The sequence below is a fragment of the Oratosquilla oratoria genome, chromosome 21 (assembly GCF_046742065.1).
Source record: "Oratosquilla oratoria isolate Oo_2021 chromosome 21, ASM4674206v1, whole genome shotgun sequence".
NCBI classification, from domain to species: domain Eukaryota; kingdom Metazoa; phylum Arthropoda; class Malacostraca; order Stomatopoda; family Squillidae; genus Oratosquilla; species Oratosquilla oratoria.
Window position 1 is genome coordinate 54722934 of NC_134797.1, and position 15875 is coordinate 54738808.

General features: G+C 37.1%; 1 protein-coding gene across 3 annotated transcripts; it reads right to left on the reverse strand.

Moving 5' to 3' along the window:
- Window positions 1-97: 97 nt before the first annotated feature.
- On the reverse strand, window positions 98-15310 carry LOC143036942 (neuralized-like protein 2). Of its 3 annotated transcripts, XM_076204969.1 has the most exons (8): window positions 15241-15288; window positions 13157-13291; window positions 9833-9945; window positions 8968-9164; window positions 7891-8342; window positions 6708-6861; window positions 6087-6229; window positions 98-1826 (listed from the first exon to the last, which is right to left on the reverse strand). In XM_076204969.1, the coding sequence occupies exons 3-7, from the start codon at window positions 9919-9921 to the stop codon at window positions 6114-6116; spliced, it is 1008 nt and encodes a 335-aa protein (XP_076061084.1). In that variant the 5' UTR covers window positions 9922-9945; window positions 13157-13291; window positions 15241-15288; the 3' UTR covers window positions 98-1826; window positions 6087-6113. The 3 variants fall into 3 exon arrangements, with proteins under 3 accessions (XP_076061084.1, XP_076061085.1, XP_076061083.1); XM_076204970.1 differs by lacking the exon at window positions 13157-13291 and having other exon boundaries at window positions 6714-6861; window positions 15241-15310; XM_076204968.1 differs by lacking the exon at window positions 13157-13291 and having other exon boundaries at window positions 15241-15310.
- Between the last annotated feature and the right edge of the window lie 565 nt (window positions 15311-15875).

The following is a 15875-nucleotide window of genomic DNA, read 5'->3' on the forward strand; positions in this document are numbered from 1 at the left end:
TTGTGCAACCAGCCTGTATATGAAACATCCCCCATCATAACATCAGGGAGCTAGGAAACGGGCACTTAGAATGAGAGAGTGGGAGTGAAAAAGGTGAGTCACTTAATGATTTTAGTTACAAGAACATATAATTTGATGCACGGGAATTAATGATCATATTTGCACTCCAATGCAAAAGCATGCTTGAGCACAAGGCATGTACTTAAATCAATAGCCTTAAATACACCACACAACATGTACTGAGAACCAGGTTTATTTCCAAATTCCTCTTCATCACACCTAGGCGATTCTTATCAACTTGGCAATCTTAACAGTCATGGTAACTATACTTGTCAAAACTAGAATCACTTCATCTGCATTCCCTTTCATTCAAAGTAACAAAAGGTGAATACAATTAACTTCAGACAACAAGTGGGACAGAAAGGCACAATACAGCGACTCTCAGTCCTTCTGAGACTCAACTAAGCAATAAGAGATTGGTAGTAACCTTCCTTCAAATTCAAACAATTTACTTCCAATTTCATATGAAGATGACAATTGAACCCATATCTGGTATTTTTTACTATAGGACCCAAAAATATTTGACCCAAACATCTGCATTTGCCTGTGGTTCAAGACATGTGGACAAAGGAGGTGCTTTGTGATCAATGAAAATGAAATGTAAAATTGATTTGGGTTGATGATGAGTTAATATGAAATGCATGTAGTACTGAAAACATTGAGCTGCTTAAATTCACAGTACCGTGGAGTCAGATCTTACCCAGTTCTTAACATCACAATTACTTAAAGATACTTGAACACTGCTCTAATATCTGGTAAGATATTTTTCTCTATCATGACGTTATGCAACTATGGCTGTATTCTATATCATTTGCCTGGTCACTTACATTAACATGAGCCTTTAGGCCTTGGCAGACATGAATATTGCATGGCCTTTCTGCGATATATTTAGCTCCACGAGAAATGAAACCACTCTTCAATGTCACAAAATTGCCATACAACATTCTTGTCTAATACCTATCAGTATCTAAAGGGACCTGACAAAGGATATAAAATATAATTCCATGGGTTAGTCTGCTGATGCAAAGTTTGATCTAATCAAGATATGCAACATTCCTTTCAACAACGAAAGTATTAGGTTTGGGTCAGTTTGAAAGAATGAAGAAATATGTGATCTCGTATCTGAGTAGGCTTATTTAGGTTTGGTCACATTAACACAAGTTTTACAAAGTTGTAGAGATCCTGTAGGGAAAATCAGGCTAAACACTTGGTGCTTTAAAGATGGGGTTGTTGGTCTTTTCCCTCCATGTACAACACACTCACTACACAAAAAAATAAATGTTTTTGTGCTAACAACTCAAGTCTAGTCGTACTGTATCACTTTGTATTTACCTAATTTCCACCAAACCCCCTAAGCTTAATAGAAATCCTTTAATTTTGTTAATCCTTAAACCATATATATATATTTATGTATATATATACTATATACATCATATAATCCCAAAATGGTTGGACCATATCCCCAATACCATGTTATATATGTTAACTTCAACATGAAAAAGAAAGAAAAATAAATATATAAATAAAAAAACAATAATAATAAAATTTAAAAAGCCCCACAGGGCACATAGTTTAATTTCACAAATCTTGCCTGCAACAGCAACCTTAAACAATTACTTGAAATCTGACCAAATTCTAATGGTTACTTTCTATATAATTTCATACCATCATATGAAAATAAAACTCTTCCACAGATGTATAACTATGGCTTCAGCTGGGAGCATTTGGGACAAACTTCCTTCATCACAAGACACCTTCAAACTGACCTGCAAAGAAACATTGGTACACTAATTATTTCTACAAAATTAATCCACTGGAAAAAAAAAACATATATAATTCCCATCCTTGAACCAAACAAGTCACCAGAGAATGCAGCATCTTACAGAAAAAAAGAGAGATACAGAGAGAGAGAGAGAGAGAGAGAGAGAGAGAGAGAGAGAGAGAGAGAGAGAGAGAGAGAGAGAGAGACTGTTTTTAAATTCATGTATTATTTTTACACACACCACTTTCTCATCTAACTTGTTCCAAATGTCCTCTGTGGGGGAAGCTGTTCTTTTTCAGGTCTCTTCTATAACTGTCTTTCCTGATTTTCTTTACGTGTCCTCTTGTATTTCTACTATCCATGTTTACCTAGTTGTATTCTACAGGAAGGGGTGTCCTGTCTTTGTATCTCGCAATATCTAGTTTGTTCTTAAATTCACATATGGTGTTTGCACACACTATTGTTTCATCTAATTTGCACTTCCGTCTGGGCCATGTCATTTCCTGACATCAAGGTTTGTTAGTTGATCCATTATTTCTTTTGGTGTTATTGTTATTTCCCTCATGGAGGGTGATCGCACTTCAATTCCTTCGTCCCAATGCTGTACTTTTTCTCTATTAAAAAAGAGACTTGAAGTGGTTGTTCATGACTTCAGCCATTTCTAAATCTTCTGTGTATTCTATATTTCTGTGGTGTATTTTCACCATTTCCTGTTTATTTTTAAGTTTACCATTTATATATCTATAGAATAGTTTAGGTTGATCTTTACATTTTTCTATTGTCTTTTTTTTGTAGTTTCTTTTTTCCTCTCTCCACACTTTTACATATTCATTTCTATGGTTGATATACATTTGCCAGTTTCTAGGTTTTTTTTTTATCTTTTCTCCATTTTTTCCAAGCTTTATCTTTTCTACCTTTTGCCTCACTGCATCCTCTGTTGAACCAGCACTTAATGTACACGTTTTCCTGTTTCTGCCTTGGTACGTGTTTATTCACTCCATTACAAATTTCCATCAAAATCATCCATTTCTCTTCCACTTGTATCTCTCCTTTGAAAAAGTTTTCCCAGTTTGTATTTTGAAAGAATTTCTTAAGTTTCCCAAAGTCTGTTTTGTTGTACATCGGTCTTCCTTTTCTGTATTTGTCATCTCTCTCTATATAAATTTTCTCCTTAAGATCAACCTCTATTAATGGTGTATTCAATTTTATCCACAATTTCAGGTTCTGTTGTAAATATTAAATCTAGTCTCAACAGTTCTTCATTACTTCTATATCTGGTATTTTCTTTTACCCACTGTGTCATTGTATGTTCTATAGTCATGTCAAGTAATACATTTCCCTATAGATCCTCTCCGCCTTTCACTGTCATCTCTTTCCTACATATTTCCTTGCAGTTAAAGTATCCCATAAGTACCAGGTTACCTCCATCCTTCAGCATCTTGTTTAATGAATGCCTTGTATCTTCTAACATTTTTGAATTTTCATTCTCTTTCCAAGAGCCCATTTTTGGGGGCACACAAATCACCACAATCTTTCTACTTTTCATCTCGCTGTCTTCAACCTTTATCATGATCACTTCCACACTGTTTCTACACTCTGTAATCTTCATCATATTTAAGTTTTTCTTGGCCAAAAACATAATTCCTCTGCCCTGTTTCTCCTTTCTGTTTTTAACCCAATAATTATATAACCCATGTCCAACACTATTTGGTGGTAATGGACCGCTTAATTTCATGTTCACAATTCCCATCATGTCTGATTTTTCTTCTGACAGGTAATAATTTAGTTCACTCAATCCTTAGATTAATCCATCTATATCAGTATAGGCCACTTTTAATTTTTTATCTTCTCCATCCTGTTTTCTGTTCCTTTCTTTTCACTTACCTTGGTGTACCATTTTCTCAGCCTCATGTTTAAGACTCTCCAATACAACTCCTTGCTTTCAGTCTCCATTCATTTCACATTTTTTTCTTTAGCTTCATCTCTTAGTGTCTTTTCTCTTTCTCTTTCCTCACCATTCATTTCTCTTTTTATCCATATATTGTTGTAATGTTTACTCCTTGCTAACTTACCTGATTTTGACAGTATGTCTTTTACCATTTGTGATCTTAGTTTTATCTTTAGGGGTAGAATTATTTCTTTAGAATATTGTCCCACTCTATATACTTCTATTTCTTTTTCTACTTCTTGGTCATCGTCTTGTACTTCTTTTCGAATTTTGCCATTACTTTTTCTGCTTTTTCTCTCAAGTACCTAACCAATCCATGTTTTTCTTTAATCCATATACTACAATACACATTTTCTATCCACTATATCTCTGACCCAATTTCCTTATTCTTTGATTATTTGAGTAATTGTGTCCTTTACATTTTCCTGCATCTGTAGTACTATTTTCTTTAAAGCAATCTTTTCGTTTTTTCTACTTTCATTCCATTTCTTAATCTGCAAATTTTCCTCACCTAAGTTTTCTTCAATTCTTTCAGACATTGCCTATATTTTGTGATTTACTTCTTTTTTCAAATTCTCACTACTGGTAGTATCACTGTTTTTCATCTTCTCATCTTCACATTTAAGCTCAATTAGTCCTTTTTTTAATTCATTTAACTCATTATTTATTTCAGAATTCTTCTTTAGTTCACATACCTCTCTCTTGACTTCAAAATAGTCTTTCCTTACAATCACAATCTCTTTAATTCCATGAATTCTCTCCCACGAGTTTCATAACAAGAGACACGAGACAACACATCACCACCCCTCTCCTCCACACCTGCGTATCCTGCCTACCCGAGGAAGGCTGTGCAGCTAAGGTTACTGCCTCGGAGGTAAAATGTGCAATCTCCCTAATGCATAAAAAATCCCTGTATCTTGCACTTATATGTAGCACATTGACGTAACCTGTAATCACCTTTACACACACTATCAATGATATCCATGCAGACAAAACAAAGCACTCAAATTAATTACAAACACGCAGTACCCTCATGTAAAAACAGCACATGCACTACATGAGAAAGTTGGCATTCCCCCTTTAAATACGCATCTATATGAAAGAGCCACCTGCATATGGGACAAGCTCATACAGATCAACAATGAAACTATATGTTCTCTAACAGACAACCCACTCCCACTATATGAGGAACACACTAGATTACCGCTGAGCTTCAAAAGAACATGAAGTGGTAATCTACCTCACCCATGGCAACTAATTCATCACTCTCCAGCATGCCAGGATCCTGGCAATATTAATATTTCTCCCTTCCTTCAGTTATTTCTTTCTTTTCTTCCCCTTTCCCCTCTCTCCCTCTGTGGTACTATAATATTTTGTATTATTAGTGTAATGCAGACGCATTTCTCCTCTCTTGTAAGGGAAGGTTTTTGCTCTAAACACCATAAACAAACAGATCAGTCATGGGATTGACTTTAAACATCCTAGTTATTCTTATAGAATAATGCCAGCCATTTGCATTATACACTTACCAATAAAGTGCCTAAGGGAAGGACATACTGTGAAGAACTAAATATGTTCTGACAGGTATATTCTGACAAGATTGGTGTTCTATAAAGAATAGTACCAGCTGTTTGTATTATACATTTACCCATAGTGCACTTTGGGGAAGGACATACCATGGTGAACTAGATATATATTCTGACAAGAACACTACCAGCCGTTGGCACTGACCACAGAAGTGTTCATTCCAAGTGTACCTAAAAAACACTATCATGGCAAACTCAATGGTGTGTTCTGACTCCTGTTATGAAAAACTTCCCATGTCTTCCTCTCCCTACCACTCTTTCCAGGCTGGAAATTTAGCTTACTTCACACTGAAATAACAAGTTACCCCTGTATTCTGTGAACTGATTTGATCATGTTTTCTGTGTTTATTATTATTCAGAGTAAAAGAGAACAAGTAATACAGCAGTGACTTTATATTTCATAATGCAAGTAGTGTAATGCATCACACATATGGCAGCCAATGCTGTGCACAAAAATTTGACTCATACCAAAGTGGTTAATCATGAGATCTCTTCTGTCAATGTAATCTATTCCCTCTATCAACCTGAATATTGTAATCATATCACCTCTTTCTCTTCAATCTTTCAAAGGTGGCAGACCCAATGTTTTTAGCTTTTCTTCATGTGGTTTATCTGAGAGAGAGAGAGAGAGAGAGAGAGAGAGAGAGAGAGAGAGAGAGAGAGAGAGAGAGAGAGAGAGAGAGAGAGAGACTGTCTACATGCATCTGACAACAAGAGCCCCAATATTTACATGACTACTCTACTTGAATGGATGCCTTCAGCTCTCAAAAAGTAGATAGTCTTTGAGCATTCTTGGGAGGGGTAGTGCATTGACCCCGTGCTGGGCGATGTGCTTCAGGATGGTGTCCCGACAGGCACTCTTCAGAGAACCCACTGTAAAAAATCAAGAGCAATGAATTAGCATAATACAACATAAACCCTTGCTAACCTAACCCAAGTACACCATTTTGTTCTAGTACATACATACATATACAAAAGGCTTTTTTCACCTTTATAGGGGAGGTAGCAAAAAAACAAAGGTATAAAAACCACTCCCACCCATTCCATCCCCATCACACTCCACTCCCCTCTACCCTCCTTCTTATCTTGGCACCTCCTGGATGACTGGTCATCCCTGCATCTTGTCCAATGCCCTGGGTCAGAAGGAGTGTCGCAAGACAGCACTACAAAGGTATAATTTCTTTATAAGTACAAATTTAACTCTTGCATAGATGAACGATGAGTGGTTCTGGTTTGTAGGGATGCCCCAAACCAGTCTTTCAAGTATTGGTTGCATGTCACCATGAAGTCAATACCCTAGTATAGATATAAAGAATACAACAGCAAAATGTACAAAAATGTCTGGACTCACACTGACCTCCATAGAGCTGGACTATACGGACTTGTTTTGTGGTCCCATAAACATCAACCACAACAAAGAGTGGAGCTTCCTTGTAGGGCAACTTCTTGGTGAAAGCACCCTGATCCTCCCCATTAATGATGTAGTGCATCTCAGCAAGTTCACCCTGAAACAAAATCATATAGCTCATCAGCAAAAATCTATCACTATACATCAAAAGGCTTCTTCCCCCTTATAAGGGAAGTAAGTAGTAATTAGACAAGAGGGAATTAGGCAATCTATTGTACTACTAATGACTACAATAGACAGATTGCCTAATTGCCTGTTGTCTAATTATTACCAGAAGAGGCTGGATGACCGCATTGTGGACAAATGCCAAGGATGTAACACTTCACCCCATACTATTCAACATGTCATGGAAGACTGCTTTATATACAATCATGCACGCAAACAACACAACATACGCTCCATAAAGGAAAACCCTGTTTCGGCTGTGGCATTCCTTGGGGAGACGGGACTGCTCGGACAGACAGTCTAGGGAACAACAACAACAACTACTACTAATGACTAAAAAAAATTATCTTTCAAGTTGACTAGTCAAAATCTGTGATTTACATTTTTCACAACATAGTACATGACAAGGGCCTCTTCTCCCTTTATAATGGGAATGGGTATCTCTTAAATAGATGTCCACTACACAGATATTAAAACTTATTTATCAATCAACCTCCCACCCCAATCTCAGCACCCTGTGGATAAAGGGTCATCGTTGTCCCTTGCCACACTGTTTGGTTTGAAGGTAATGCAGCAAGACAGAGTATAAGCCATGAACATTTCTGTGGGTTACATCGTTCAATCACATTCTCTCTCCGTTTGTTCCTACCTCTTGCACTCTTTCTTCCCAGCTCTACTGACACCATATGCATCCAGAGCTGTTTTTGCCCCCATAAATCCATCTATTACTTGTACTTCCCATATTCACAAAAATTTAATTTCTTCATCCAATTACATGTTACTTGCAAAGTGTGGAAGCTAGGTTTGGGCAAAGAAAATCCTTATCACCCATTTAACTCATATCGTAAAAGCTCTCTTCCTTCACACATTTCCAGTAATACTTCTGGTTCCTCCCTGGTGCACCCAATCTCATAGTCTAACAATAATATTAAAATTAATGGTAATATTACCAACACGTTACCTTGGGTATATAGATGACACCAATTCTACTTCCTTCATCAGTGGGGAGAATGTTGTCTCTCTTGAGTGTGATCTTCCTTCCTGACGGAGATGTGAAAACATATGGGGCCGGCTGGAGTGCACACTTAGGCACCAAGCCCCGTGATGTCTGCAGATGGTCCCCAAACATCAACGTCTCCAAACCCTGAGTTCGTCTGTTCTCGCTACCTCCTCTCCCACCTCTTCTTCTGCCACCACCACCACCACCCCGACTTCCCCTACCAACCTCCCTTATTCTGCTATATTGGGTTGCTAGGCCCCCATTGGCGGCTTCTTTCTCTGCTTCTTCTTCTTCATCCTCATCACCTTCAACTAATTCCTCATCTTCTTCCCCATCTTTTGATGCATCGTCTTCTTCCCGGTCTTCCTGTACTCTGTTGTGACTTTTAGTAATGGCACAGATCCATGAATTTCCTATATATAAATAAGAAAAAGGTGAATTCATAAAAAATTAGTACAAGATGCATAGTAAGTCCACCTCATTTAAGGATAGGTATAGTCTTAGCAAGAGTTAAAATTAATATAGGTGAATTATAAGCATGTTAGATTCATTTTGGGGCCAGATTTCAACTCAAATACAGTAATCCCTTCATATCCAAATATGATTTATGTGTACAGTATACCACTTTTATTCCTTCAGAACTCAAAAATTTAGCACTGGAGTAACAGAGTGGAGACAGGGAGAAGGGTGGAGGCTATTTTGCCTCTATCAGAATGCTTTTAGGGGCATTGGGCGAGATGCAGAAATGACCTGTCATCCAGGAGGTGCCAAGATAAGAGGAAGGGAAGCGGGTGGAATGGAATAGGGATGGAGTGGGTGGGAGTGGTTTTTATGCTTTTGTTTTTTGGCTACCTCCCTTATAAGGGGGAAAAGAGCCTTTGGTATATGTGTATAGAATCCTTCCCAAATCAGAATATGATGTGGCCTTATTAGTTTGGATATGGGAGGGATTATTGTACTATCTATCTAACTGAGTGAGTTTGGAAGTTACCAACTTCATAACTTATTATCCACATGAATGTGGGCTATGACGGTTACCTGTGTTTGTCATGTCCGGCAAGGAGTACGGGGGTAGTTTGCTGATACTGTTGGCACATGATGGGTTGAACTGTGTCAGACCAAACCTCATATGACCTGTCCAACCTGGTTCAGTTTTCTCTATTTCTACCAAGAAAATCTCTCCAGGCATTAATGGCCGTTCACTTAGGGTAACGGCATTGGCGAAACTGGCTTTTCTGTTTCCATAAAAAAAAAAATAATAATAACCTTTAAGACACATGTGTGAATAATATACATAAATGTGAACTATCTTCAACAGTTTAATCATTACAAATAGAAGAGGAGGAGGAGGATGGGAGAGGTAAGGAGGACAAGAATGGAGGATGAGGAAGTAGGACAAAGGAGGAGAGAAAGGAGTGGAGAGAGGACAGGGAGGAGAAAGAAATGGAGAAAAAAGGAGAGGAAGAGGGAGAAGGAAGAGGAGGAGGTAGAGGAAAAGGCAGTGGTAAGGTGGAGGAAGAGGAGACGGAGGATTGGTTAGTTATCATACACTGTGGTTTACCAATGCTTCTATCCTTTTGGACAATCTCATGCTATGGGGGTAAGAGGCAGACAAGGCAGAGGAAGAGGTGCAGGAAGAGAAAAAATGTAAAGAAGGAAAAGGATATGGTGGAAATAGGAGAAAAATTGGCTGCCCATACTTTAAATCCCAGTAAACATTATGAAAATTTTGAAAAATCTAAAGTAACAGGCATTAAATTTCTGAGATTGCTGTCCTTGTCAAGTGCCAAATAATCTGACACTGCAGGAAAAGTAACATAAAACTCGATTATAAAAAAAAATAAATAAATAAAAAAAATTAAAAAAAAAAAAAAAAAAAAAAAAGGGGGGGGGGGGGATGTACCTGTATGCAATTGTGCTGTCATCATTCAGGATGACATTCGCTCCATGATGTGGGTGGAAGCGTGTTACCGCCTGACGTGGCTCACACATGGCCAACCCGTGTCACAACGCCATCTGCAAGCCAAAATCAATACATCAATAAGACATTCTAAACCTTACAAATGTGATGTACTTTGTAGACTGTTATAGTGAGTAAGTAATTTTATTTAGCACTGAATCAATATACATGAAGTGCAGATAAAGAAAAGAACACATAGTTCGAAATAACAATTACAAATGGCGTGTGAATTCACTAAACTACAACTCCATTCCATTCCGAGGTCACCACCTCTTGGGTGAATAAAATAATTTCACCTTTTCCACAAAATCTATTAAGTCTACTACATCTTCAACAGACATTCATTTTTGACTAAAGGTAACCCCAAGCTAAGGTTCAGACTGCTTGGTAACACATACTCAATAATTTGGTGGGCTGTTTTGAGATACCCCTACAGATCAAGACCATGTGCTGGACTTGTGATTGACAACTATTTCCCTCCTGGAAGAGAGCTCAGAGCTCATGTATGACTGATCTATGGGTAATCCTGTGACCTTACACGCGCACATACCCCAAGTCCCCACCCACGAGAGTTGGAGTAACAACCCGCAGTGCAGTGTGTGTATTCACCTAGCTGTATTATACGGGACGGGAGCTATGCTCATGGTGACCCATCTTTGTATCTTTCAGCATCAAGTTTTTTCTTAAAATCTTGAATAGTATTTGCACACACTGTTTCTTTATCTAAGTTATTCCAGATATTCAACACTCTGTGTGGGAAGCTATTTCTTTTCAGATCTCTTCTATAGTTATCCTTTTTGAGTTTATTTTCATGACCTCTTGTTTTTCCATTGTCATTTTTTTAGTAAATCATTCCTATCAAGGATTTCCATTCCTTTCATGATTCTATAGTCAGCAGATCACCTCCTTCTCTTCTCTGCTCCAGTGTTGGTAGTTCCAATTTGGATAATATTTGTTCACATGGTTAATTTGTGTGTGCGTGTGATTATCTAATTGTAGCATACAGGAAAGGAGCAATGTTCATTGGGTTCCATCTCCTTCTCTCCAATTTTTTTCATACCTACCCTCACATTCATGTAGTTCCAATTTATCTATATTCTTGAGTCCAATTATCATATTTAGATTTCAATCCGTGTATTCTTAGAGCTTAGGCTATATCATCTTCTAAACTATTCAACGTATTTATGCATCCATATGAAAAATGTATTTCACATCTTTTATACATGTGGTCTTCCTTAATTTGTTCCCATACATGCATATGTGTGTGTGTGTGTCTATAAGGTCAAAGCATTACTCATTGATCAATGTATATATGAGTTCTAATCTAGGAAGGTATTAACTGTCAATCACAAGTCCAACACATGATCCAAGACCATGGTGGTGAATCACCGGAATTTTTTTTTCCAAAAATACAATCTTCGGCAAATTGTTTTTCATAAATCCACCCAGACTTTTTTTTTTTTCTGGTCCATATGAATAAATCAAACTTATCATCATTTTGACTGAATTGAAGGTTAAAATCACCAAACTCGAGGTTGAATATGTTGTTTTCCACCCCCATTTGGTAAATATTTCACTCATGGTACAGAACTAGGGTATTAAAACTAATAAAACACACTCACAGTCAGATCACAAAGCAAGCACTGAAAGACTGACCACCAAACACTTGATTCTATCAAAACCTTCCAGACATTAGCCCCACAGATAAATCCCTCCTAGAAAAATCAACAACTACACCAGCACAACTATATTCAGGTCACCACCCAGCACTAAGACAATACTACCACAGAGAGAAAATGCCCCATATACAACCACCACAGAGAAGACACTATACACCTCATCTTATGCCAACACACCCTAGTCATATTCAGACAATATATTCCTTTCTTGAGTGACTTATTGGCTAATCAATGGTTGTTCACAGTTAACAGGGAATCATGAGTCTCTTCCAGGAAGGGTCTATGTAACGGATTGATTGATTATTTGGATTGAGTATAAATAGGATTTGAGTCAAATACAAAATTTAAAACTTGGGCCCTAAAAAAGAAAAAAAGAAAAATAATAACAATAATAAAAATAGAAATAATAACAATAACAATAATATTAATAGTGGTGATAATAATAATAAAATAATAATATGTTATACTGTTGTAGCCAGACAAGATTCAGCACTGCTACCAACCAGACTGATCACAACACCACAGTTGGAACTGAAAAAAGGGCTGAATATGTGACCCTATATATCTAACTGTTAACTGCAATCTTCTTCAGTTTGCAGCCAAAATATATAGACTTGCATTTTCAGCTCTTTCTTTTGTTCCAACTGTGTTGTGATTTACAAATGTGTTACTACATTTTTCACCAGTGATAGAGACCAATCTTCAATATGAATCTATAAAAGTTTTAATACACTTATTCAGTATCATTATTTATCTACCAAATAAAAATGAAAAAGAACATATTCAACCACTGATTTGGTGATTTTCATATCCAATTTGGTGTTTTCCTCTTCAACTTAGTCCAATATAAATCCTCACATAACCCACTTTTCAAATGCTTGTGATCTTTTATCAACAAGAACTTTTTTCACTATATTAGCCCCTTTGATTTTTTTTTCTACTTTAGGATAATAGATGGATTTTTCTACACCATACAGTGGCCCCACATGGGCCCTAACCTCATTGATAAATACCTCATCACCCTGCAGACTATACAGAACAAATCCCTAAAGATAATCACAGACTGCAAGAAAAATTTGACGCAGCCCGAAGAGATTTCTCCCCATCTTCTCCTTTTCTGCATGAGGGGACAGAGAGGGGGAGGGGTTTTTTTTTTTGCTGATTTAATGAAGTGGCCTTGCTGTGGATGTGCTGTGTCTTGCGACACTGCCTCTGACCCAGGAGGTGCCAAGATAAGAGGGAGGGTAGAGGGGAGTGGAGCATATTAGGGATGGAATGGATGGGAATGGTTTTTATGCCTTTGTTTTTTGGCTACCTCCCTTGTAAGGGGGAAAAAGCCTTTAGTATATGTATGTATGCACAAGTACAATATCTATAGATCATCTACACCATGAAACCAAAGTTCCCAAAGCCAAGGATCGCCTTGACATGAGAGGCACACAAACACTTGCCACAGCCTCCACACACAGCCCATCCACTGCACCACATGGTGGAACACCCGCACATGACAAGAAACACCAAAACAGCACCCAAATATCTATACCACACACAAATACTCGAGAAGTATATCCATAATCATATTGCTTACTGCTCCATTCACAGACTGAAAGGCAACACACTACTGCATGCCAGAGACCCGGACATCCATCCATTTGAATCTTCTCTACCCCAAGATGACTGAGTCCACCTGGCCAGACTGTGGTGCGGCCACCACCCAGCCCTCCTAAATTACAAGAGGCAGATGGATGAATGCAATTCAGATAGTTGTCCAGGATGTAACACTTCACCCTATACTTTTCAACACATTATTGAAGACTGTACTGTACACAATTAAACATGCTAACAACACAACATACATTCTATGTGTGATTTATTGGAAAACTCTGTTCCAGCCATGGCATTCTTCAGGGAGACTGGGCTGCTCGGCCAGACAACCTAGGGAACATCATCATCATCATCCCCCTTATAAAGGAGGTAGCCAAATCAAGGCATGCACAGACTCCCACCAATTCCCCTCCCATCCACCACTCTTGGTTCCCTCTTATCTTAGCCCCTAATGGATAAACAATCATCCCTGTCTCCTACCTACTACACAATTTCACAAAAAAATATTTATAATAATAGTTATAATATTAAATCAATAATAATAATCATGATAATATTAAATAAGTCATAATAATAAATGAACCAAGAAAATAAAAAAGAAAACCAATAAATATAAAAAGTTTCAGATATTTCATTTCATGCAGGATATTTGCCACTCAAGAGCAGATTACAAATTAACCATATGACCTTTTGTTTGTCTTGAAATATATGGCCAGTTTTGTTTGATCTGATCTGTGGATCAATATTTGAATATAGGTACAATTCTACTTAGTGGTTCAAATAAAAGTGTCATCCAAATAAAGAGATTACAATGTACCACATAAAATAAAAATCTTGACTTATTATCTCACTCTACAACCATTTTGAAAGTGCTATTCATATAACTGTAACTGATACAGCGTAACAAAACACAAGTTTTGATTTGCAAGTGGCCTAAAGTAGGTTGGCTTTATTGCTTCTATTATACCAACACACTAACTAGTTATAAGATAAAACATATTTATCTTGGCATCCATTAGAGTAGCTGAAACAAGCAATACTTCCTTTCCTTCCTTCATTGGAGAGATTAATAATCTGAATGAGATTTCATTTTCAGATAACTTGCTACCATCTTAACATTTAAATTACACTCCACTAGCAGAGCAGTCTAGTGAAGGATATGGATAGTAACACTATATGTGAAATGAAAAGGAGGCTTGCTTCTTCTCCATAAGATTATTTACTTGCTTCTTCTCCATAAGATCATTTACTTGCTTCTTCTCCATAAGATTATTTACTATCTTCTAAGCACTTCAATTTTCAAACAATCTAGAACTGACTATTAAGGACATAACAACAATATAATCCTTTATCAATATCAAGTTTGCCCTTGTAATGCTTGTAATGTTATTTGAATTACAAATACTTATGAATATGTACATCTTAACTGAACTGACATAATTATTAATTATGTCAGTTGTATAATTGTAGCTACACATGAGAATTCATTGGTATGACAGTATTATGATAATACTGTCATACCAATGAATTCTCATGTGTAGCTACAATTAAATAAATGAAAATCTAGACACAGCATAAGAAGAAACCTGTTATCCATCTGGAAAATAAAGAAACATTTAGAACTTAATTTCCTAACTTATATAGTAAAATTATCAACGTCTACTAATTACGCAATTAAATAAAAAAAAATCCTAAGATGACCCGTCAAACTTAATCATGGGTACGACTTGATCTGGGCAACTGTGTTCCACACCCCTACTTATTCCTTTCTACTTGTCATTTGATATACTATAACCTCAGCAGATGGCCATCAAAGATTTCATTTGCCTATAGAGGAAGATTACGTAATCGTTTCTCATAAGAAGCATGCACGATGGAATCTAAAATAACCTGATGTTGCCAGTGAAAGCTTAAGGACCTCGACCCATGTGAGCAACATAGTTATTAGACAACACATGCGAGACACACTTGCAATGGAATTCCGTAATGTACAGACTCTGCCAACTTAACTTTGTACATCTGACAAAAAATCAAAATAATTCAAACCTATATAATGTATTATATTACCTGACTTATTGAAAACACCAAATGCCGCGACTCTTATAGCGACGATACGAGCGCTTTGTTTACCTCCACCATCTATACAACGAAAGGAGTTGAATAGTTTATATTTACCCTGTATATCCCTTAGTATTCAGATGAAAGAGGATCAAAGTGGATTCTCTATAGGAATACAATATGAAATCCGATACAGACTGATTTAGTCCGTTTTCTGTGATCTCCATTTTTGGATCCAATAATTGCAGGATTGATCAGAACAGAAACAACTGTATTTTTAAATGAAACGTTATGCGTATTGAAATACCGATTATATATAATAATTACTTTTCTGAAGTGCAGATGTCATTCAAGATTTTTTCCAGCGTATGTTGTGGAAATGACATTTTGAACTACAAAACTTCCAGCTGTCTTCGATTATCCCTATGGACCAGGTTATTACCGGATATGAGCTACGTGAGAGAAAAAAAAATATATCCTCACGTTATTCAGTCACGTTGGACGAATAAGAACCCATCTATCCTCTCATTGAGTTTAATCTCCAACCCTCTACCCCCTTAGTATTCTTCATTTGCAATCCATGCTGAAAAAAAATTGCGGTCTCCTTTTCTCTAACATACTCCATTCATACCTGGCCGACTGCC